The 25,015-nt window shown below is 43.8% G+C and overlaps 1 protein-coding gene across 1 annotated transcript in view; it reads left to right on the top strand.

Annotated features, from left to right (window-relative positions):
• Window positions 1-7,333: 7,333 nt before the first annotated feature.
• The window catches only part of LOC139561238 (protein phosphatase 1 regulatory subunit 14B-like), a 54,027-nt gene continuing 36,345 nt past the window's right edge, over window positions 7,334-25,015 (top strand). Inside the window, exon 1 of the mRNA XM_071378209.1 lies at window positions 7,334-8,099. Within this exon, the coding sequence (XP_071234310.1) occupies window positions 7,896-8,099 (204 nt within the window). The 5' untranslated portion in view covers window positions 7,334-7,895. The remainder of the gene's footprint in view (window positions 8,100-25,015) is intronic.

The following is a 25,015-nucleotide window of genomic DNA, read 5'->3' as shown; positions in this document are numbered from 1 at the left end:
GACATTGAATGTTTGAGTGGCCTAGTTATAGTTTTGACTTTTAAAAAATTGGCTTGAAAATCTAAAGCAAGACTTGAAAATGTCTGTTTAGCAATAATCAACAACCAACTTGATAGAGCTTGAAGAATTTAAAAAAGAATAATGGTCAGATATTGTACAATCGAAAGCTCTTAGCATGATCCAGAAAGACTCACCGTTGTAATCGCTGCCAAAAGTTGGTTGATTCTAACTGTAGTAAGATGTCCCTTGGGGGTATCCGTACCTATGTAGGACATGCGAGGGTTAGGTTAATAAACAGGCTGGAGCTAGAACCTCGTTGTCGCGCGTCCTTATTTTAGATCATACTACAAAATTCACATAAACGTAAAGGACGTACCGAGTAAATCATACATTCAGGCTGTTTCAAAGCAGGGAGGGCACAGTAGTGGAGATAAAACAGCGCATATCATTATTTTGCTAGCTAGCGAGCAAGGACTAAGTTACTACTAACTACCTGTACTATAGCAACATAACTTAACGGAAGCAAAGGGGACTCACTCAATAGAAACTCTAGCTTTCGTTGCGAAACATTTTCTGTTTCGAGTAACTGTTTGCTACGGTCTTTGTCTAAATATACCCCTGTTTTTCGTGAAACAGCCAATGTTTTTATAGTATGCACGTAGAAGTTAAAAAAGGGGGGGGAAGCGTCATAAAATTGTTGAAATGGTCATGCTGTTAGCCTTAACTATAGTTCTACTCAATTAGTAAACTGTTAACTATCAGTAGATCTACATACGAACTTATTCTACATAGTTTTATCTCCGGTGTGATCCCCAACAGTCTCCGTAGCCGATTATTCTCCTCCTGGTACTCCATTACCGTTCTCTCAACTGCCCCGGAAATCTCCACAGCAGACGCCGTTAAACGCTCATTTTTGAACACAAGCAACAACTGTAGTTTAGACATTGTCCAGTTCACTGCGAGTTTAGTAGCTAGCCAATTCATTTTATGATTTACTACGCACAAAGGAACGTTCACAATCAAAATAAAGTCTCCGGTTCTACTTCCGTGTTTTGGCTTCTTCTTTTATGGTTAATAACACAGGCTGGCTAACCCGGAAACGCACAATAGTGCCGCCAGCTGGATTGGAGTTTACTACTCAACAAGGCAGCCTACAGACCAGTAATAAAGGGAAACGATAACTTCATGTAGACAGAAAGCTGTTATGATCTTTTAAGACTATCTAGAATCCGTTTTGTGCTCTCCCCTTACCGGTTAAGATCACGATTGGGTTTGGAAAGCTGATCTAGTTCACCCTAGATTCCTTTTTATTGATTTGATTTAATTAGAGGTTCTGTTCAGTCTGTATTTTGAAAGTGATTTTGTATTTTTATGTAAAACATAAATAAAGATACATAAAAGTTGTTTAAGCACCATTTTATAACACACCACTTTAGCTTGGTCCAGGTCACAATTCTTTCATACGTGATTTCACTGGGGCCCCCCCCAAATTCTGAAATTGCATTTCTGTCCCCCCCCCCCCCCCCTCCCCAGTTTAATCATTAGAATGTGATGCAAAACGAGGCAACGGTATGCTTTAGGACCACGCGGACGCCTCCGAGCGGAAAGGTAGGCTGTTTGGAGTGTTTATCAAACTGAATTTTATTTATTTATGCCCCACTTCTTAAACCAAAGTTGCACCCCTGTATTTTTATTTATTTAACTAGGCAGGTCAGTTAAGAAGAAATTATTATTTACAATGATGGCCTAGGAACAGTGGGTTAACTGCCTTGTTCAGGAGCAGAACGACAGATTTTTACCTTGTCAGCTCAGGGATCCAATCTAGCAACCTTTACGGTTACTGGCCCAACACTCTAGCCACTAGGCTACCCACTGGGGGAGGGACACACACAGAGAGTACAGACTAGTCTGCTTTCACGCTCCCTACATGTCTATCATTAATATAACATGTTAAACTGACCCCCACATGTGTGTGTCAGTCTGCGTTTAAATAAGGCTGTCTGGGGTTACTAGACTGTAAGATTCAGACATACTTATTGAATTATTCAGGCTTCGTGTGTGTGTGTGTGTGTGTGTGTGTGTGTGTGTGTGTGTGTGTGTGTGTGTGTGTGTGTGTGTGTGTGTGTGTGTGTGTGTGTGTGTGTGTGTGTGTGTGTGTGTGTGTGTGTGTGTGTGTGTGTGTGTGCATGAAGGTGGGCTGTGGTGTGTGTGTTGTGCGAATGCAATTATTCAGATAGGTTGCTTGGATCGTCATGGTTGACTCTCTCTCACACACACACGTTAATTAAATGTTTCGGTTTAACCAGAGTATCTATTCCCGTTGTTAAAATAAAAGGTGGCCTCTGTGTCAAACACACACAGAACAAATGCCCACGTGCTGTCAACAGAGACAATATTTTAGTTTCCTGTTTCCCGAGAGAGATATTTGGGACGCACTCTGTATTTTATCTCAAGGTAGTCTCCTGTGGAGAGTACAGACTAGTCTCCTGTGGAGAGTACAGACTAGTCTACTGTGGAGAGTACAGACTAGTCTACTATGGAGAGAACAGACTAGTCTACTATGGAGAGAACAGACTAGTCTACTGTGGAGAGTACAGACTAGTCTACTATGGAGAGTACAGACTAGTCTCCTGTGGAGAGTACAGACTAGTCTACTATGAAGAGAACAGACTAGTCTACTATGGAGAGTACAGACTAGTCTACTATGGAGAGTACAGACTAGTCTACTATGGAGAGTACAGACTAGTCTACTGTGGAGAGTACAGACTAGTCTACTATGGAGAGTACAGACTAGTCTACTATGAAGAGAACAGACTAGTCTACTATGGAGAGTACAGACTAGTCTACTATGGAGAGTACAGACTAGTCTACTATGGAGAGTACAGACTAGTCTACCATGGAGAGTACAGACTAGTCTACTATGGAGAGTACAGACTAGTCTACTATGAAGAGAACAGACTAGTCTACTATGGAGAGTACAGACTAGTCTACTATGGAGAGTACAGACTAGTCTACTGTGGAGAGTACAGACTAGTCTACTATGGAGAGTACAGACTAGTCTACTATGGAGAGAACAGACTAGTCTACCATGGAGAGTACAGACTAGTCTGCTCTGGGGAGAACAGACTAGTCTACTATGGAGAGTACAGACTAGTCTACTGTGGAGAGTACAGACTAGTCTCCTGTGGAGAGTACAGACTAGTCTACTATGGAGAGTACAGACTAGTCTACTATGGAGAGTACAGACTAGTCTACTATGGAGAGTACAGACTAGTCTACTATGGAGAGTACAGACTAGTCTACTATGGAGAGTACAGACTAGTCTCCTGTGGAGAGTACAGACTAGTCTACTATGGAGAGTACAGACTAGTCTACTATGGAGAGTACAGACTAGTCTGCTATGGAGAGTACAGACTAGTCTCCTGTGGAGAGTACAGACTAGTCTACTATGGAGAGTACAGACTAGTCTACTATGGAGAGTACAGACTAGTCTACCATGGAGAGTACAGACTAGTCTGCTATGGGGAGAACAGACTAGTCTACTATGGAGAGTACAGACTAGTCTACTATGGAGAGTACGGACTAGTCTACTATGGAGAGTACAGACTAGTCTACTATGGAGAGTACGGACTAGTCTACTATGGAGAGTACGGACTAGTCTACCATGGAGAGTACAGACTAGTCTACTATGGAGAGTACGGACTAGTCTACCATGGAGAGTACAGACTAGTCTACTATGGAGAGTACGGACTAGTCTACCATGGAGAGTACAGACTAGTCTACTATGGAGAGTACAGACTAGTCTACTATGGAGAGTACAGACTAGTCTACTATGGAGAGTACAGACGAGTCTAGTATGGAGAGTACAGACGAGTCTACTATGGAGAGTACATACTAGTCTACCATGGAGAGTACGGACTAGTCTACTGTGGAGAGAACAGAATAATGGTTCTAAACCCTAATAAACATGTTGTTATAAGGGTGTTAGGTAGGCCCACGGCGGTTATAAGGGTGTTAGGTAGGCCCATGGTGGTTATAAGGGTGTTAGGTAGGCTCATGGCGGTTATACGGGTGTTAGGTAGGCCCATGGCGGTTATAAGGGTGTTAGGTAGGCCCATGGTGGTTATAAGGGTGTTAGGTAGGCTCATGGCGGTTATACGGGTGTTAGGTAGGCCCATGGCGGTTATAAGGGTGTTAGGTAGGCTCATGGCGGTTATAAGGGTATTAGGTAGGCCCATGGCGGTTATAAGGGTGTTAGGTAGGCCCATGGCGGTTATAAGGGTGTTAGGTAGGCCCATGGCGGTTATAAGGGTGTTAGGTAGGCCCATGGCGGTTATAAGGAATTGTCTTGAGAATAGATCGTGTGCAAGAAATAGACTATAAACTTCTAAGTACTAAAATGGCGACTGGTGGAATATGCTGCTTGTGCTATGTGGTTAGTAGGCCTATGGTAGTGAATTAAAGTGTCAATGTGTGACAGGCGGAAAGAGAGAGAGGAAGGAAGGGGAGAGTTATTGTAGTTGGAATGATGGCGAGAGAGAGAGAGAGAGAGAGAGAGAGAGAGAGAGAGAGAGAGAGAGAGAGAGAGAGAGAGAGAGAGAGAGAGAGAGAGAGAGAGAGAGAGAGAGAGAGAGAGAGAGAGAGAGAGAGAGCTATTGTAGCTGGTGCGATGGCAGGAGAGAGAGAGAGAGAGACAGAGAGAGAGACAGAGACAGAGACAGAGAGAGAGACAGAGACAGAGACAGAGACAGAGACAGAGACAGAGAGAGATTGTAGCTGGTGCGATGGCAGGAGAGAGAAATAATCACTGCTTGATTCTGTTGGCGTGAGTGAAGATGGAGGAAATGACTGGAATACTGTAACATCTTAGAATGGAGCCAAAAAGGGCTAAACTGGTAAATCGAGATAAGCATCGGTATGATAATGCCTCATTCGAGTGTGATTCATGAGCAAGGATTGTTTTTTTGGGGGGGGGAGGGGGGACAGTTTGCGATCACAAAGATGTTGAAGGATGCATTGGGAGGAGTGGAGCCAGTCATATTGACTAGGAGTGGTAGGATGTTGATGGCACTGCAGAGGCAGTGAAAATGGTCGAAGCAGCGAGTAGAGATGATGATGATGAAGACGCCCAACAGTCTGTAGATGTCAGTCAGTTGAGAAATCCTGAAACACTAATCATGAAAAAGGTTGATTATTTTGTGTTTATTGTGCAGGTGATTCATTGCACAGGACAAACTAACAAATCAAATAGAGGAAACTGGAAATCACTGGAATCTCCTGGATTTCACAGATGAAATATTGCAGGGAATACTGTCTGAAGATGCTTCCCCCTCTCAGGCCCCAGAGCCTGTAGGGATCTGACTACATTTTACTAAGTGAAGGAGTACATTGCATTTTATTATATATTTAAATAATATGAGTGTGTTATTATTTATTTTAGAAATGTTTTTGTTAAAGTATCTCAGTTTTTACCTCACCCAGTAGGTGGTGGCAATACACAGAGAGAGAGAGAGAGAGAGAGAAATGTATTTATTCCTGAGTTCGATGTTAATCTATGCAAGAGACTAACAAATTATTTAGATTTATATTCAACAGAAATGGTTGTGATAATTGTTGGATTGCAATGGATAGAGGAGGTGTAAGACTATTAATATGATGGGACTCTGCATCAGTGTTATAGTTTAAGATCTGGGAAGTCAAAACGTGAGGATTTATGGGTAGACATAACAATGCTGTTGTCGGGGTAACCAGGAGATGGTAATGAAGTTGAGCTCTGTTGGATTCCGGCTCGTACAGGAATTCAGGGAAATTATATAGTAGATACCGTAAAATGGTTAGAAGAGCAGTAAATAAATAGGATTGTGGATATACAGGCGCAGTTGGGTAGAAAATGGGGTAGATTTTTTAAATTTAACTAGGCAAGTCAGTTAAGAACAAATCAAATCCTTATTTTCAATGACGTCCCGGGAACAGTGAGTTACCTGCCTTGTTCAGGGGCAGAACGACAGATATTTACCTTGTCAGCTCGGGGATTCGATCTAGCAACCTTTCGGTTACTAGGTTACTGATCCAACGCTCTACTGGCCCAACGGTTACTGGCCCAACGCTCTAACCACTAGGCTATCTGCCACCCCAAAATTACCAGATTGCTGGCAGAGACAAGGGGATGAAAGTGGTAAAGGGTAGACGTTTTTATAGTGCCAGGAAATCTGTACGGGAGATAGTGTCATATAATGGGAACAGAATGGAGGAGGTTATGTTGTGTAGGATGAGATTCGGGATTGAATTGTTCTTTGAGAGCGGATAGGGAAACAAGGAGTTGATGAGAAAAATCAGTCAATTGAAATAAATTAATTTAGTTAAAATAATCTATCGATTTCACATGACTGGTAATACAGATATGCATCTGTTGGTCACAGATACCTTCAATAAGAAAGGGCTTCTCGATATGTTTTGTGCATTTAAATGGCCGTCGATAAAATGCAATTGTGTTCATTGTCCGTAACTAACGCCTGCCCCATACCATAACCCCACAGCTATCACGGTGCTCTCTGTTCACAACGTTGACATCAGTAAACCGCTCACCCAGATGTGACCATACACGTGGTCTGCGGTTGTGAGGCCAGTTGGACATACTGCCAAATTCTCTAAAATGACGTTGGAGAGAAATGAACATTCTCTGGCGACAGCTCTGGTGGACATTCCTGCAGTCAGTATGTCAATTGATGGCTCCCTCTAAACTTGAGACATCTGTGGCATTGTGTTGTGTGACAAAACTGCACATTTTAGAGTGGCCTTTTATTGTCCCCCAGCACAAGGTGCACCTGTGTAATGATTATGCTGTTTAATCAACTTCTTGATATGCCACACCTGTCAGGTAGATGGATTATCTTGGCAAAAGGAGAAATGCTCACTAACAAAGATATAAACAAATTTATGCACAAAAAAATGTAAAGAAATAAGCTTTTTGTGTATGTGGAACATTTTCTGGGATCTTTTATTTCAGATCATGAAACATGGGACCAACACTTTACATGTTGCGTTTTATATTATTGTTCAGTGTATTTTGTAAAATGTATGATGTAGAAAAGAAAAGGTTGTATGACAGTGTCAGAGAGGGTAGATGGGAACGGGGGGGTATTTTGGGTTGGGGGGGTGGAAGTACTGAGGTTTGTAGGGAAATATTGTATTTTATTAGAAATTCATTAGGAGAATATAGGGGTATATAGGTCGTGGCCGTCGTCACATTCCTGTACAGTAGGTGGCGGTGTATGCACCTGTCAGTTGGTTGCGATTCGCCATAGAAAACTTAAAGAAGAAGAAGATGCGTTGCGTTGCGTTCGGAGAGAAGAGAGAGACTGAAGAAAGAGTGAGACGGAAGAAAGAGAGAGACGGAGGACGGGAAAGCAGAAGAGAGGAGGGAATAGTAAAGAATTCAGGAATAGCCTTTTTTTTTGTCTACGTAACGTTAGGTTTTCCGTAGATTAAGGAAAAGTCAACCGCTTTTACGTTGCAACTACACGAGGACAGAGAGAGGAGAGACGGCACGGAAGATATTCTCTTTGTACTTAAAATAAGTGTAGTACTGCTGGTTTGTAGGCTATCCTAAACATTTATACGCTGTATTCTAATACTGTAAATAACCAATTATATAGCCTTTAAAATATATATATATATTTTTAGGTCAATTTGGAAACCACGAAGTGAACCAAATGCGGTGCTCTTTTTTTGCAAGAAGGGAACAATAGCAGTAATATACTTGAATTTTATAGCTTCTCCTTATGAGAATCACGGCTGTTTAGCAACCACCAACACCGCGACGAACAATACAAAACAACGCGTCTGAAATTCCCACTACCACCAGAACTTTCAGGATTTTCTTCAGCGGACCGACCATGGCTGCGGTTACCAGCCCAGAGACGAGCCCTCAACCCCGTGTATATTTCCAGACGGTAGCCGCCGGTTCAACCGAAGAACCGGAGATACCTGTTCGGAAGCAAGGGCGAGTAACCGTCAAATATGACCGGAAAGAACTAAGAAAGAGACTAAATCTGGAGGAATGGATAATCGACCAGCTAACGGTTCTTTACAACTGTGAGGTGAGATGCCGAAAATAAATTACACACATTTTAGATATCGCAAATGGCACCATATTGTCAACTACTTTTGACTAGGTACTATGAGGGCTATGGTCAAAATTATTGCACGAGGGAATAGGGCAACGCTTCCAAACCGAGGGTACCTCGCCTGTCCACAGACCCATGAGACCATAGGGCTACTGGTAAAACGCACATGAGGCAGTACTGCAGAGGACTTCAGGTAGAGCAAAATTCAGTTGGTGGTACAGTAACCCGAAAAAAGGTTGGGAACCACTACTGAAAGGCTACCGTATCACATCGGTTACGGTTAACGAGCCCCCTGAGGTTCACTAATGAGTTAACTGAAAGATGGTATTTATTTTAAAGTAGAACAACATTGGTGTGCTCAGGAATAGGCTGACTAAACATCAGTATCATTATAATAACATAGTATATGACAACATAACATATACTATTATGTTGTGATATACTATCACAGCATAGTATAGGCAAACTAAACATCACTATCATTATAATAACATAGTATATCACAACATAACATAGTATATCACAACATAATAGTATATCACAACATAGTATAGGCTGACTAAACATCAGTATCATTATAATAACATAGTATATCACAACATAACATAGTATATCACAACATAATAGTAGATCACAACATAATAGTATATCACAACATAGTATAGGCTGACTAAACATCAGTATCATTATAATAACATAGTATATGACAACATAACATAGTATATCACAACATAATAGTATATCACAACATAATAGTATATCACAACATAACATAGTATATCACAACATAACATAGTATATGTCATGATGTTATAATGATACTGATGTTTAGTCAGCCTATACTATGTTGTGAGAGAAAGACAGACAGTAGACTGGCTGGAGAGGGAGAAAGACAGACAGTAGACTGGCTGGAGAGGGAGAAAGACAGACAGTAGACTGGCTGGAGAGGGAGAAAGACAGACAGTAGACTGGCTGGAGAGGGAGAAAGACAGACCGTAGACTGGTTGGAGAGGGAGAGAAAGAGAGACTGTAGACTGGCTGGAGAGGGAGAGAAAGAAAGACTGTAGACTGGCTGGAGAGAGAGAGGACTGGCTGGTGAGAGAGAAAGACAGACCGTAGACTGGTTGGAGAGGGAGAGGACTGGTTGGAGAGGGAGAGGACTGGCTGGTGAGAGAGAAAGACAGACCGTAGACTGGTTGGAGAGGGAGAGAAAGAGAGACTGTAGACTGGCTGGAGAGAGAGAGGACTGGCTGGAGAGAGAAAGAGAGACTGTAGACTGGCTGGAGAGGGAGAGGACTGGCTGGTGAGAGAGAAAGACAGACCGTAGACTGGTTGGAGAGAGAGAGAAAGACAGACCGTAGACTGGTTGGAGAGAGAGAGGACTGGCTGGAGAGAGAAAGAGAGACTGTAGACTGGCTGGAGAGAGAGAGGACTGGCTGGAGAGAGAAAGAGAGACTGTAGAATGGTTGGAGAGGGAGAGAAAGAGAGACTGTAGACTGGCTGGAGAGAGAGAGGACTGGCTGGTGAGAGAGAAAGACAGACCGTAGACTGGTTGGAGAGAGAGAGGACTGGCTGGAGAGAGAAAGAGAGACTGTAGACTGGTTGGAGAGAGAGAGGACTGGCTGGAGAGAGAAAGAGAGACTGTAGACTGGTTGGAGAGAGAAAGACAGACCGTAGACTGGTTGGAGAGAGGCTGGCTGGCTGGTGAGAGAAAGACAGACCGTAGACTGGTTGGAGAGAGAGAGGACTGGCTGGAGAGAGAGAAAGAGAGACCGTAGACTGGTTGGAGAGAGAGAGGACTGGCTGGTGAGAGAGAAAGACAGACCGTAGACTGGTTGGAGAGAGGCTGGCTGGCTGGCGAGTTCTTTGTTTCTGGCCATTTTGAGTCTGTATTGGAACCCACAAATGCTGATGCTCCAGATACTCAACTAGTCTTAGGAAGGCCAGTTTTATAGCTTCTTTAATCAGAACAACAGTTTTCAGCTGTGCTAAAATAATTGCAAAAGGTTTTGGCTGGCTAATAGAAATAAGCCTTTTTTCCCCTACTGTATGTGACGTTGGCACAAGGGAATAAACATTGTTTGTTTTCCTAAACCCATGTCCCCCCCCCCCCCCCTGCGGTGAATATTTAGGTTTAGTGCCCGGATCAAATACAAATGTATTTGTCAGATGATGGGCCGAATACAACGAGTGTAGACTTATCTGTGAAATGCTTGTTTAAAAGCCCTTCCTGACGATGCAGAGTTGAAAAAAATAAATAAATAGATATGGTATGTACATGAAGGCAGGGTAAAGTGACCAGGCATCAGGATAGATAATAATAAGGTATTTGAGGTAGATACAGTGGGGAGAACAAGTATTTGATACACTGCCGATTTTGCAGGTTTTCCTACTTACAAAGCATGTAGAGGTCTGTAATTTTTATCATAGGTAAACTTCAACTGTGAGAGACGGAATCTAAAACAAAAATCCAGAAAATCACATTGTATGATTTTTAAGTAATTAATTTGCATTTTATTGCATGACATAAGTATTTGATCACCTACCAACCAGTAAGAATTCCGACTCTCACAGACCTGTTAGTTTTTCTTTAAGAAGCCCTCCTGTTCTCCACTCATTACCTGTATTAACTGCACCTGTTTGAACTCGTTACCTGTATAAAATACACCTGTCCACACGCTCAATCAAACAGACTCCAACCTCTCCACAATGGCCAAGACCAGAGAGCTGTGTAAGGACATCAGGGATAAAATTGTAGACCTGCACAAGGCTGGGACGAGCTACAGGACAATAGGCAAGCAGCTTGGTGAGAAGGCAACAACTGTTGGCGCAATTATTAGAAAATGGAAGAAGTTCAAGATGACGGTCAATCACCCTCGGACTGGGGCTCCATGCAAGATATCACCTCGTGGGGCATCAATGATCATGAGGAAGGTGAGGGATCAGCCCAGAACTACACGGCAGGACCTGGTCAATGACCTGAAGAGAGCTGGGACCACAGTCTCAAAGAAAACCATTAGTAACACACTACGCCGTCATGGATTAAAATCCTGCAGCGCACGCAAGGTCCCCCTGCTCAAGCCAGCGCATGTCCAGGCCCGTCTGAAGTTTGCCAATGACCATCTGGATGATCCAGAGGAGGAATGGGAGAAGGTCATGTGGTCTGATGAGACAAAAATATAACTTTTTGGTCTAAACTCCACTCGCTGTGTTTGGAGGAAGAAGAAGGATGAGTACAACCCCAAGAACCCATCCCAACCGTGAAGCATGGAGGTGGAAACATCATTCTTTGGGGCTGCTTTTCTGCAAAGGGGACAGGACGATTGCACCGTATTGAGGGGAGGATGGATGGGGCCATGTATCGCGAGATCTTGGCCAACAACCTCCTTCCCTCAGTAAGAGCATTGAAGATGGGTCGTGGCTGGGTCTTCCAGCATGACAACGACCCGAAACACACAGCCAGGGAAACTAAGGAGTGGCTCCGTAAGAAGCATCTCAAGGTCCTGGAGTGGTCTAGCCAGTCTCCAGACCTGAACCCAATAGAAAATCTTTGGAGGGAGCTGAAATTCCGTATTGCCCAGCGACAGCCCCGAAACCTGAAGGATCTGGAGAAGGTCTGTATGGAGGAGTGGGCCAAAATCCCTGTTGCAGTGTGTGCAAACCTGGTCAAGAACTACAGGAAATGTATGATCTCTGTAATTGCAAACAAAGGTTTCTGTACCAAATATTAAGTTTTGCTTTTCTGATGTATCAAATACTTATGTCATGCAATAAAATGCAAATTAATTACTTAAAAATCATACAATGTGATTTTCTGGATTTTTGTTTTAGGTTCCGTCTCTCACAGTTGAAGTGTACCTATGATAAAAATTACAGACCTCTACATGCTTTGTAAGTAGGAAAACCTGCAAAATCGGCAGTGTATCAAATACTTGTTCTCCCCACTGTATGTACATGAAGGCAGGGTAAAGTGACTAGACATCAGGATAGATAATAATAAGGTATTTGAGGTAGATATGTACATGAAGGCAGGGTAAAGTGACTAGGCATCAGGATAGATAATAATAAGGTATTTGAGGTAGATATGTACATGAAGGCAGGGTAAAGTGACTAGACATCAGGATAGATAATAATAAGGTATTTGAGGTAGATATGTACATGAAGGCAGGGTAAAGTGACTAGGCATCAGGATAGATAATAATAAGGTATTTGAGGTAGGTATGTACATGAAGGCAGGGTAAAGTGACTAGGCATCAGGATAGATAATAATAAGGTATTTGAGGTAGATATGTACATGAAGGCAGGGTAAAGTGACTAGGCATCAGGATAGATAATAATAAGGTATTTGAGGTAGATATGTACATGAAGGCAGGGTAAAGTGACTAGGCATCAGGATAGATAATAATAAGGTATTTGAGGTAGGTATGTACATGAAGGCAGGGTAAAGTGACTAGGCATCAGGATAGATAATAATAAGGTATTTGAGGTAGATATGTACATGAAGGCAGGGTAAAGTGACTAGACATCAGGATAGATAATAATAAGGTATTTGAGGTAGATATGTACATGAAGGCAGGGTAAAGTGACTAGGCATCAGGATAGATAATAATAAGGTATTTGAGGTAGATATGTACATGAAGGCAGGGTAAAGTGACTAGGCATCAGGATAGATAATAATAAGGTATTTGAGGTAGATATGTACATGAAGGCAGGGTAAAGTGACCAGGCATTAGGATAGATAGGCATGTACTCTACAAGGTGTCGAAAGCGTTCCACAGGGATGCTGGCCCATGTTGACTCCAATGCTTCCCACAGTTTTGTCAAGTTGTCTGGATTTCCTTTGTCTGGTGGAACATTGTTGTTACACACGGGGGAAAACCCTGCAGCGTTATAACTCCATACCCCGTTCAAAGGCACTTCAATCATTTGTCTTGCTCATTCTGAATGGCACACATACACAATCCATGTCTCCATTTAGAAATCCTTCTTTAACCTGTTTCCTCGCCTTCAAGTGGAATCAACAGTGACATCAGTAAGGGATCATAGCTTTCACCTGGATTCACCTGGTCAGTCTATGTCATGGAAAGAGCAGGTGTTCTTAATGTTTTGTGTAATCGAAGTATGATGACAAGAGTAGAACAAAGAACTGAGTAGCAGCAGCTGCTGAAGTGTGTGTGTGTGTGTGTGTGTGTGTGTGTGTGTGTGTGTGTGTGTGTGTGTGTGTGTGTGTGTGTGTGTGTGTGTGTGTGTGTGTGTGTGTGTGTGTGTGTGTGTGTGTGTGTGTGTGTGTGTCTAAATAGTGTGTATATATGTGACTAACCACCTCGATTCGGTCCTATGTAGCAAAATTTGAAATGTTTTATTTCATTTATTATTTATATTTTTTACATTAGATAAAATTAGAGACTCAGAGCTACCATATGGTATATCATACACTGCATTTGAGGAACAATGGGAAAGTAATTCTACTTTGAATGTTGATAAACTTGTAACCCCAGTTTTGAGATAATGGTCTTTGAATATTTTGGTACACCTACTGGAGAGCTCTTTTTTTTGTCTCCACCCATTCAGCATTGTTCACACCCTCTTAAGCTTTAGCCCCACCCATCTCTTTAAGGATTCACATGTGAGGCCATGTGCTAAATGGAGCGAGTAAGGTAGTGTCACATCAAATCCAATTTTATTGGTCGCATACACATATTTGTCAGATGTTATTGTGGGTGTAGTGAAATGCTTGTGTTCCTAACTCCAACAGTGCGGTAATATCGAACAATACACACACATCTAAAAGAATGGAATTAAGAAATGTAGAAATATTAGAATGAGCTAACTGGTTAGAGCCAGTTTGCGCTGTTCTGTGAAGGGAGTAGTACACAGTGTTGTACGAGATCTTCAGTTTCTTGGCAATTTCTCGCATGGATTAGCGTTCATTTCTCAGAACAAGAATAGACTGACGAGTTACAGAAGAAAGTTATTTGTTTCTGGCCATTTTGAGCCTGTAATCGAACCCGCAAATGCTGATGCTCCAGATACTCAACTAGTCTAAAGAAGGCCAGTTTAATTGCTTCTTTAATCAGAACAACAGTTTTCAGCTGTGCTAACATAATTGCAAAAGGGTTTTCTAATGATCAATTCGCCTTATAAATGATCACCTTGGATTAGCTAACACAACGTGCCGTTGGAACACAGGAGTGATGGTTGCTGATAATGGGCCTCTGTACGCCTATGTAGATATTCCATTAAAAATCAGCAGTTTCCGGCTACAATAGTCATTTACAACATTAACAATGTCTACACTGTATTTCTGATCAATTTGATGTTATTTTAATGGACAAAACCACATTTTTTCTTTAAAAAAAACAAGGACATTTCTAAGTGACCCCAAACTTCTGAACACTAGTGTATATGTGTGTGATGGGCTGTATAGACATTATGGACACTGTGGATAGAATATTTAGTCTATCTGTAGAATATGTAGGGTAGAATAGTGTGTATATATACACAGTAATAGTTAAATAGGATGGCCTTGACTAGAATACAATGTGTGTGTGTATATATATGAAATTAGTAAAACAGTATGTAAACATTGTTACAGTGGCCGGTGTTCCGTTGTTACAGTGGCCGGTGTTCCGTTGTTACAGTGGCCGGTGTTCCGTTGTTACAGTGGCCGGTGTTCCGTTGTTACAGTGGCCGGTGTTCCGTTGTTACAGTGGCCGGTGTTCCGTTGTTACAGTGGCCGGTGTTACAGTGGCCGGTGTTACAGTGGCCGGTGTTCCGTTGTTACAGTGGCCGTTGTTCCGTTGTTACAGTGGCCGGTGTTACAGTGGCCGGTGTTCCGTTGTTACAGTGGCCGGTGTTCCGTTGTTACAGTGGCCGGTGTTCCGTTGTTACAGTGGCCGGTGTTCCGTTGTTACAGTGGCCGGTGTTCCGTTGTTACAGTGGCCGGTGTTACAGTGGCCGTTGTTACAGTGGCCGGTGTTACAGTGGCCGGTGTTCCGTTGTTACAGTGGCCGGTGTTCCGTTGTTACAGTGGCCGGTGTTCCGTTGTTACAGTGGCCGGTGTTCCGTTGTTACAGTGGCCGGTGTTCCGTTGTTACAGTGGCCGGTGTTCCGTTGTTACAGTGGCCGGTGATTCTATGTACATAGGGCAGCAGCCTCTAAGGTGCAGGGTTGAGTAACCGGGTGGTAGCTGGCTAGTGACAGTGACTAAGTTCCGGGAAGATTACTGGGTGGAGGCCGGCTAGTGATGGCTATTTAACTTCTTATGGGCAGGTGGGACGTTAGCGTCCCACCTGGCCAACATCTGCTGAAGTTGCAGAGCGCGAAATTCGAAAATACCAAATTCAAATATTTAACATTCTTGAAAATATGTGTTATACATCAAAATAAAGCTTAACTTCTTGTTAATTCAGCCGCTGTGTCAGGTTTCAAAAAGGCTTTATAGATAAAAGCAAACCATGCGATTATCTGAGGACAGCGCCCCGCATACAAACACATGAAAATCATATTTCAACCAGGCAGGTGCGCCATAAAAGTCAGAAATAGCGATATAATTCATGCCTTACCTTTGAAGATCTTCTTCTGTTGGCACTCCAAACTGGCCCAGAAACATCACAAATGTTCCTTTTGTTTGATAATGTCCTTCTTTATGTCCCAAAAATGTCCATTTTATTTGGCGCGTTTGATTCAGAAATACACCGGTTTCAACTCGCCCAACATAACTACAAAGTATCTAATAAGTTACCTGTAAACTTGGTCCAAACATTTCAAACAACGTTCCTAATCCAACCTCAGGTACCCTAAAACGTAAATAATCGATAAAATTTAAGACGTTTCCAATGCCGGATAAAAACAACGTGAAGCGCGCTCCAGTTCACGCGCATCAAAACAGTGGAGTCCACCTGGAGTGACACTTACAATAAATAGCACTACTACTTAATTTCTCAAAAGAAAAACATTGAACAATTTCTAAAGACTGTTGACATCTAGTGGAAGCCATAGGGACTGCAACCAGGTTCCAAATAATAAGGGTATCCCATAGAAACCCATTGGAAAATCCTATGACCTCAATTTTTTCCCCCTGGATGGTTTGTCCTTGGGGTTTCGCCTGCCTTATCAGTTCTGTTATACTCACAGACATTATTTTAACAGTTTTAGAAACTTTAGAGTGTTTTCTATCCAGATCTACCAATTATATGCATATACTAGCTTCTGTGCCTGAGTAACAGGCAGTTTACTTTGGGCACGCTTTTCATCCAAAGGTGAAAATTCTGCCCCCTACCCAAGAGAGGTTAATAGTCTGATGGCCTTGAGATAGAAGCTGTTTGTCTTTCAGTCTCTTGGTCCCAGCTTGATGCACCTGTACTGACCTCGCCTTCTGGATGGTAGCGGGGTGAACAGGCAGTGGCTCAGGTGGTTGATGTCCCTGATAATCTTTTGGGCCTTTCTGTGACATCGGATGCTGTTGGTGTCCTGGAGGGCAGGTAGTTTGTCCCCAGTGATGTGTTGGGAAGACCCCACCACCCTCTGGAGAGCCCTGTGGTTGAGGGCGGAGCAGTTGCCGTACCAGGCGGTGATACAGCCCGACAGGATGCTCTCAATTGTGCATCTGTAAAAGTTGGTGAGGGACAACAGACTGGGATAGGGAGTGGTGTCTGTAGACACTCCAGCCAGCTGGTCTGCGCATGCACTGAGGACGTGGCTAGGGATGCTGTCTGGGCCGGCAGTCTTCCGAGGGTTAACACGCTTAAACGTCGTACTCACGTCGGCCACGGACAACGAGAGCCCACAGTCCTTGGTAGCGGGCTGCGTCGGTGTCACTGTTATCCTCAAAGCGGGCGAAGAAGGTGTGTAGCTTGTCTGGGAGCAAGACGTCGGTGTCTGCTACTTGGCTGGTTTCCCTTTATCATCCGTGATTGTCTGTAGACCCTGCCACATACGTCTCGCGTCTGAGCCGTTGATGAGCGACTCCACTTTGTCTCTGTACTGACGTTTTGCCTGTTTGATTGCCTTACGGAGGGAATAACTGTACTATTTGTATTCAACCATATTCCCAGTCACCTTGTCGTGGTTAAATGTTTATTAAAATAACCAAAGATTTAAATACTAAAAGTGGTAAAAGTAATAGCCTACAGTAAGTAAAACTCCCGGTAAAAATACACTTGGCATATATCTTAATCTGACTTTGTTGCGGGTCATGTTCTTCAAATTACTGTCTCTGGTAAACACACACTATATCAAATCAAATATGTTTATTTGTCAAATGCACAGGATACAGAAGGTGTAAACGGTACACTGAAATGGTTACATGCTTATTTGTGTAGTAGCAATATCAAACATAGAAAGTGTCCTGATTTATAAATAGTTTTTAATTATTAGATGATGTTTACCCAGACATGATGCGTCATGTGAAGGAAATGGTGTAACTCACCCCCCAGCCACATCCAGCTAAGTGGATGGGTCACTTGTCTAGACATGTACACATGTTCATGAAATACAATAGAAGGACGTAATCACCCCCAGACACACCTGGCTAACTTGATGGGTCACCATCTGGCATAGTGGAGTCTTTTGTTTAGACATGTAGCTAGCTAAACAATGAACCATAATCCCAACCCCTACTACTAGCTAAATAATGAACCATAATCCCAACCCCTACTACTAGCTAAATAGTGAACCATAATCCCAACCCCTACTACTAGCTAAATAATGAACCATAATCCCAACCCCTACTACTAGCTAAATAATGAACCATAATCCCAACCCCTACTACTAGCTAAATAATGAACCATAATCCCAACCCCTACTACTAGCTAAATAATGAACCATAATCCCAACCCCTACTACTAGCTAAATAATGAACCATAATCCCAACCCCTACTACTAGCTAAATAGTGAACCATAATCCCAACCCCTACTACTAGCTAAATAGTGAACCATAATCCCAACCCCTACTACTAGCTAAATAATGAACCATAATCCCAACCCCTACTACTAGCTAAATAATGAACCATAATCCCAACCCCTACTACTAGCTAAATAATGAACCATAATCCCAACCCCTACTACTAGCTAAATAATGAACCATAATCCCAACCCCTACTACTAGCTAAATAATGAACCATAATCCCAACCCCTACTACTAGCTAAATAATGAACCATAATCCCAACCCCTACTACTAGCTAAATCATGAACCATAATCCCAACCCCTACTATTAGCTAAATAGTGAACCATAATCCCAACCCCTACTACTAGCTAAATAGTGAACCATAATCCCAACCCCTACTACTAGCTAAATAATGAACCATAATCCCAACCCCTATTACTAGCTAAACAATGAACCATAATCCCAACCCCTACTACTAGCTAAATAATGAACCATAATCCCAACCCCTACTACTAGCTAAATAATGAACCATAATCCCAACCCCTACTATTAGCTAAATAGTGAACCATAATCCCAACCCCTACTACTAGCTAAACAATGAACCATAATCCCAACCCCTACTATTAGCTAAATAATGAACCATAATCCCAACCCCTATTACTAGCTAAACAATGAACCATAATCCCAACCCCTACTACTAGCTAAATAATGAACCATAATCCCAACCCCTACTACTAGCTAAATAATGAACCATAATCCCAACAGCTACTACTAGCTAAATAATTAACCATGATCCCAACCCCTACTAATAGCTAAACAAGGCTACCTGGCCTGATTACACATAGAAGTAGGCCAAGGCTACCTCTTTAATAATTTGTGTGTCTTCATTTTGAATTGCAGTGCTTAAAGCATCAGACAAGCTCAGTAGCCTATATATAGTTGATTTTATTAACACACAGGGTGCGTCTATATATGGGGGAAAAAGACACCAAAAAATGTCAACCTAATTTTTTTTATTTTTTTTAAACGTCAGTGACAGCCCTAATCATCAGTAACCATTGCGGAATGGGGCACTATAATAATGTATTGATTAGCGATAATGCTCCTATAATAATGAACATTGAAAGCAGAATTATCTGAGATTGTCAGGTACAACTAGGAGGTGTGTCCCAATGCCACCTGATTCCCTATAGGACGACCACTACTGTTGGCCAGGGCCCATTGGGTGTGTGTACAACTAGGAAGTGTGTCCCAATGCCACCTGATTCCCCTATAGGACGACCACTACTGTTGGCCAGGGCCCATTGGGTGTGTGTACAACTAGGAGGTGTGTCCCAATGCCACCTGATTCCCTATAGGACGACCACTACTGTTGGCCAGGGCCCATTGGGTGTGTGTACAACTAGGAGGTGTGTCCCAATGCCACCTGATTCCCTATAGGACGACCACTACTGTTGGCCAGGGCCCATTGGGTGTGTGTACAACTAGGAAGTGTGTCCCAATGCCACCTGATTCCCTATAGGACGACCACTACTGTTGGCCAGGGCCCATTGGGTGTGTGTACAACTAGGAGGTGTGTCCCAATGCCACCTGATTCCCTATAGGACGACCACTACTGTTGGCCAGGGCCCATTGGGTGTGTGGGGAAGCTGTCTGGTAAAAGAGAAGTCAAGAGACAATGTACTGTAGCTAGTTCCCTGAGGTGTTGTGGGAAATGGGTTGAGACTGTGAGAACAGCTGGGATTTGTACAGGCTGTTATGTTTAGCTGGTCATGGATTTAAAAAAGGTATTTAACCTTTAACTAGGCAAGTCAGTTAAGGTCAAATTCTGATTTACAATGACGGCCGACCCCCCCCAATTGTGCGCCGCCCTATGGGACTCCCAATCACGGCCGGTTGAGATACAGCCTGGATTCGAACCAGGGACTGTAGTGACACCTCTTGCACTTAGATGCAGTGTCTTAGACCGCTGCGCCACTCGGGAGTGTCTGCTCTTTTTTTTCTGTCAGCTTCTGTTTCAGACTTCATGATGTCACACAGAAATTGTGTGTGTGTGTGTGTGTGTGTGTGTGTGTGTGTGTGTGTGTGTGGTGTGTGTGTGTGTGTGTGTGAGACCAAAACAAAGATGGTCTGTGATGCCTCAGGAATGAAAGACTCCAGTGTAGCAGTTTACACACACGATGTCCACTGACCCAGGAATGTATCAGTGAACTCACACACACTTCCTGTCTCTGTTAGAATGACTCAGAGCTGACCCACTGACTGACTGACTGACTGACTGACTGACTGACTGACTGACTGTGTGAGGTAGAGAACAGCTGGAGTGACAGACATTAGGGACCGACGAGGCTTTGGGGCATCAGGTAGTTTAATTATGAAACTGAGGGAAAATACTGGGAGAGACGGAGTCCGTGCCAGCCAGAGGTGGACGAGAGAGAGCCAGCCAGAGGGGGACGAGAGAGAGCCAGCCAGAGGGGGACGAGAGAGAGACAGTTAGCCAGAGGGGGACGAGAGAGAGCCAGCCAGAGGTGGACGAGAGAGAGACAGTTAGCCAGAGGGGGACGAGAGAGAGCCAGCCAGAGGTGGACGAGAGAGAGACAGTTAGCCAGAGGGGGACGAGAGAGAGCCAGCCAGAGGTGGACGAGAGAGAGCCAGCCAGAGGTGGACGAGAGAGAGACAGTTAGCCAGAGGGGGACGAGAGAGAGCCAGCCAGAGGGGGACGAGAGAGAGACAGTTAGCCAGAGGGGGACGAGAGAGAGACAGTTAGCCAGAGGGGGACGAGAGAGAGACAGTTAGCCAGAGGGGGACGAGAGAGAGAGAGCCAGCCAGAGGGGGACGAGAGAGAGAGAGCCAGCCAGAGGGGGACGAGAGAGAGCCAGCCAGAGGGGGACGAGAGAGAGCCAGCCAGAGGGGGACGAGAGAGAGCCAGCCAGAGGGGGACGAGAGAGAGCCAGCCAGAGGGGGACGAGAGAGAGCCAGCCAGAGGGGGACGAGAGAGAGCCAGCCAGAGGGGGACGAGAGAGAGCCAGCCAGAGGGAGGGGGACGAGAGAGCCAGCCAGCCAGAGGGGGACGAGAGAGCCAGCCAGCCAGAGGGGGACGAGAGAGAGCCAGCCAGAGGGGGACGAGAGAGAGCCAGCCAGAGGGGGACGAGAGAGAGCCAGCCAGAGGGGGACGAGAGAGAGCCAGCCAGAGGGGGACGAGAGAGAGCCAGCCAGAGGGGGACGAGAGAGAGCCAGCCAGAGGGGGACGAGAGAGAGCCAGCCAGAGGGGGACGAGAGAGAGCCAGCCAGAGGGGGACGAGAGAGAGCCAGCCAGAGGGGGACGAGAGAGAGCCAGCCAGAGGGGGACGAGAGAGAGCCAGCCAGAGGGGGACGAGAGAGAGCCAGCCAGAGGGGGACGAGAGAGAGAGCGAGCCAGCCAGAGGGGGACGAGAGAGAGAGAGAGAGGGAGAGCGAGAGAGAGAGAGAGAGAGCCAGCCAGAGGGGGACGAGAGAGAGAGAGCGAGAGAGAGAGAGCGAGCCAGCCAGAGGGGGACGAGAGAGAGAGAGCGAGCCAGCCAGAGGGGGACGAGAGAGAGAGCGAGAGAGAGCGAGCCAGCCAGAGGGGGACGAGAGAGAGAGAGAGAGCCAAGCCAGAGGGGGACGAGAGAGCCAGTCAGTTAGCCAGAGGGGGACGAGAGAGCCAGTCAGTCAGTGAGTGACTGTCTGTCTGTCTGTGTGGTCTGGTCTGAGAGAGGGAGCCAGTGAGTGAGTGAGTGAGTGAGTGACTGTCTGGTCTGGTCTGAGGGAGGGGGATGACAGTTTCAGGAGAATGTTAATGTAGTATTGATAAGATGGATTGCATCCACAGGAAGTACTGAGTAAGTATCTCTATTTGTGTGTGTGTGTTAGGCACCCTAATACAGGTTACCCAGCTAATCAGCCCAAAGCTCTTCAGAGTAATGAAAACCAATGGGAGGTCAATAACTGTGGCTAATGCTAACATGACCTTTGACCCCTAACCCCTTGAGCCCAATCTACCGACATTTACATTTCAGTCATTTAGCAGACTCTTCTACAGAGCGATTTACAGTTAGGGTCATTTCCATGGTAACATAATTATGCGTTGCCTAAGTTTTTTTCGCTTTAAAATGTCAAAATGCCCAAAAAAATTTAAAAAATATTGATTTTCAAAGTGTAACAAACCACTACTATTTTATCAAACCAATTAACTATGTTTAATTATTAGCTGATTTATATTAATCATGTAACAATTAACTCATTAGCAATCTTGGGGCACCACGGGAAAAAGTTTGTTTAATGAGTTAACGTTTCCTGAATTAACTCAAGGATATATCACAATACATCGTTATCATACCAGTCATCCATAAACCATTATTACCTCAGTCTCATTCTGAACGTCATTGACTTCATAAATCTGCACGAACCCTAGTCTAAGTGATAATTCAGCGATACACAAATTGGCTCAATTATTTATTTATTTACGAATTAACTAAATAATCACACAGAAATACATAAACACACACAATATAGGTTGAATTGATTACTAACATCATGCATTGAAAAGTCCCTAGTGGACTAACCCGATATGACGGCTTGTTACACAATGAAAGGGGTGGGGAAAGAAAGAGCGTGAGAAGGAGAGACAAAGGAAATAATTTTTCGTACATACAGTTGAATAATACGCTCACTGTAAATATGGATATTTAGCACCCTAACAACCGCTCAGTTGGATTTAGATATTTACGCCTGGATGTCTTTGTCTGTCGTTTCTCTGAAACCACTCGATCCGTCTGTGACGAATAGTTCGACAGAAAGTCTCTGGTTGTGTAAGTCTCTTGTCCACCAGAGGTCACAATGTCCTGTTGTAGTAGGCTTCATTGTCTCTGAGCGTTCGTTAGACTGGTTACATCAGAAATATACCAATGGTCATTTGCTGAGATCCTCGTGTCTTTGGTCCACGTTCTAGACTACTTTACATTACCCAGCTGCAGACTGAGAATGTTTGGTGTAGTCTTCGCTTTTACTCGTCAATAGTTTGTGGGTCTTACCATTTGTAACGTATTCAGCTCGCGCTGCACGTATTCTGGTCTGGTAGAGTCTAACCATTTGTGACGTCCGGCTCAACACCGTCCCCGCTTGCTTGGTCTAAATTTCGTTAGCTTTCCTTTTATGCACTCTGTAAAAAGGGGAGTTCCATCCTGTTGGCATAATGTCTGTGCTCACATGGGTGTGGTTACTGACGGTGTAAAACTTTATTTGACAATTATCTAATATAGAAGGCTAAAATCACATTGCTATCTTTTCATAAATAGTTTCATATTTAATCATATAAGTTTTACAACATTTAGATGTAAATCTGATAACTGGGACGTATACATTTGTGGACTTACAGTTATTTAGTTATACCGTCCTTAATGATATCACAAAACAACAACTGATTTGACATGATTATTGTTTGGAGCCTTACCTACCATTTCCCACATTATTTATGTTAGAAATATTGTTCCAATATTTTGATGTTAAAGTACTGCAAAGTACTCTCTCTCTCTCTCTCTGTTGTAACACTCAGACATTCCATTCTCAATACTGCAAAAGCAAACGAGAGAAAGTTTACGACCGGTCGTTAAGTCATACAACTGGCCCAACTTTACTCTATTTGTCTACTGTACTGTACTCTACTTTACTCTTCTCTACTCGTCACCTGTACTCTACTCTTCTCTTCTCTACCCTACTATACTCTACTCTACTGTGTGAGTGTAGGTCCGTGGTCAGTGGGTGAGGATGCTGGTTACAGTAAATGGAAAGAGAGGGGGCTCATGGGTAGGTGTCAGTAAGAGCTGGGAGAGGTAACTTTAACTGGAGAGAGGGAGACTAGACTACCAGACAACAGAAAGACATAGAAAACAGTTATCAGCTGAACATAACAGTCAGTGGAAGAGAGGACAGTAACAGGAGACACTATGAGCTGAACATAACAGTCAGTGGAAGAGAGGACAGTAACAGGAGACACTATGAGCTGAACATAACAGTCAGTGGAAGAGAGGACAGTAACAGGAGACACTATGAGCTGAACATAACAGTCAGTGGAAGAGAGGACAGTAACAGGAGACACTATGAGCTGAACATAACAGTCAGTGGAAGAGAGGACAGTAACAGGAGACACTATGAGCTGAACATAACAGTCAGTGGAAGAGAGGACAGTAACAGGAGACACTATGAGCTGAACATAACAGTCAGTGGAAGAGAGGACAGTAAAAGGAGACACTATGAGCTGAACATAACAGTCAGTGGAAGGGAGGACAGTAACAGGAGACACTATGAGCTGAACATAACAGTCAGTAGAAGAGAGGACAGTAACAGGAGACACTATGAGCTGAACATAACAGTCAGTGGAAGAGAGGACAGTAACAGGAGACACTATGAGCTGAACATAACAGTATGTCAGTGGAAGAGAGGACAGTAACAGGTGACACTATGAGCTGAACATAACAGTCAGTGGAAGGGAGGACAGTAACAGGAGACACTATGAGCTGACCATAACAGTCAGTGGAAGAGAGGACAGTAACAGGAGACACTATGAGCTGAACATAACAGTCAGTGGAAGAGAGGACAGTAACAGGAGACACTATGAGCTGAACATAACAGTCAGTGGAAGAGAGGACAGTAACAGGAGACACTATGAGCTGAACATAACAGTCAGTGGAAGAGAGGACAGTAACAGGAGACACTATGAGCTGAACATAACAGTCAGTGGAAGAGAGGACAGTAACAGGAGACACTATGAGCTGAACATAACAGTCAGTGGAAGAGAGGACAGTAACAGGAGACACTATGAGCTGAACATAACAGTCAGTGGAAGGGAGGACAGTAACAGGAGACACTATGAGCTGAACATAACAGTCAGTGGAAGGGAGGACAGTAACGGGAGGCACTATGAGCTGAACATAACAGTCAGTGGAAGAGAGGACAGTAACAGGAGACACTATGAGCTGAACATA

The sequence above is a fragment of the Salvelinus alpinus genome, chromosome 31 (genome assembly GCF_045679555.1).
Source record: "Salvelinus alpinus chromosome 31, SLU_Salpinus.1, whole genome shotgun sequence".
NCBI classification, from domain to species: domain Eukaryota; kingdom Metazoa; phylum Chordata; class Actinopteri; order Salmoniformes; family Salmonidae; genus Salvelinus; species Salvelinus alpinus.
The sequence above is the reverse complement of the archived record's forward strand: the minus strand, read 5'-3'. Positions and strand labels throughout refer to the sequence as shown.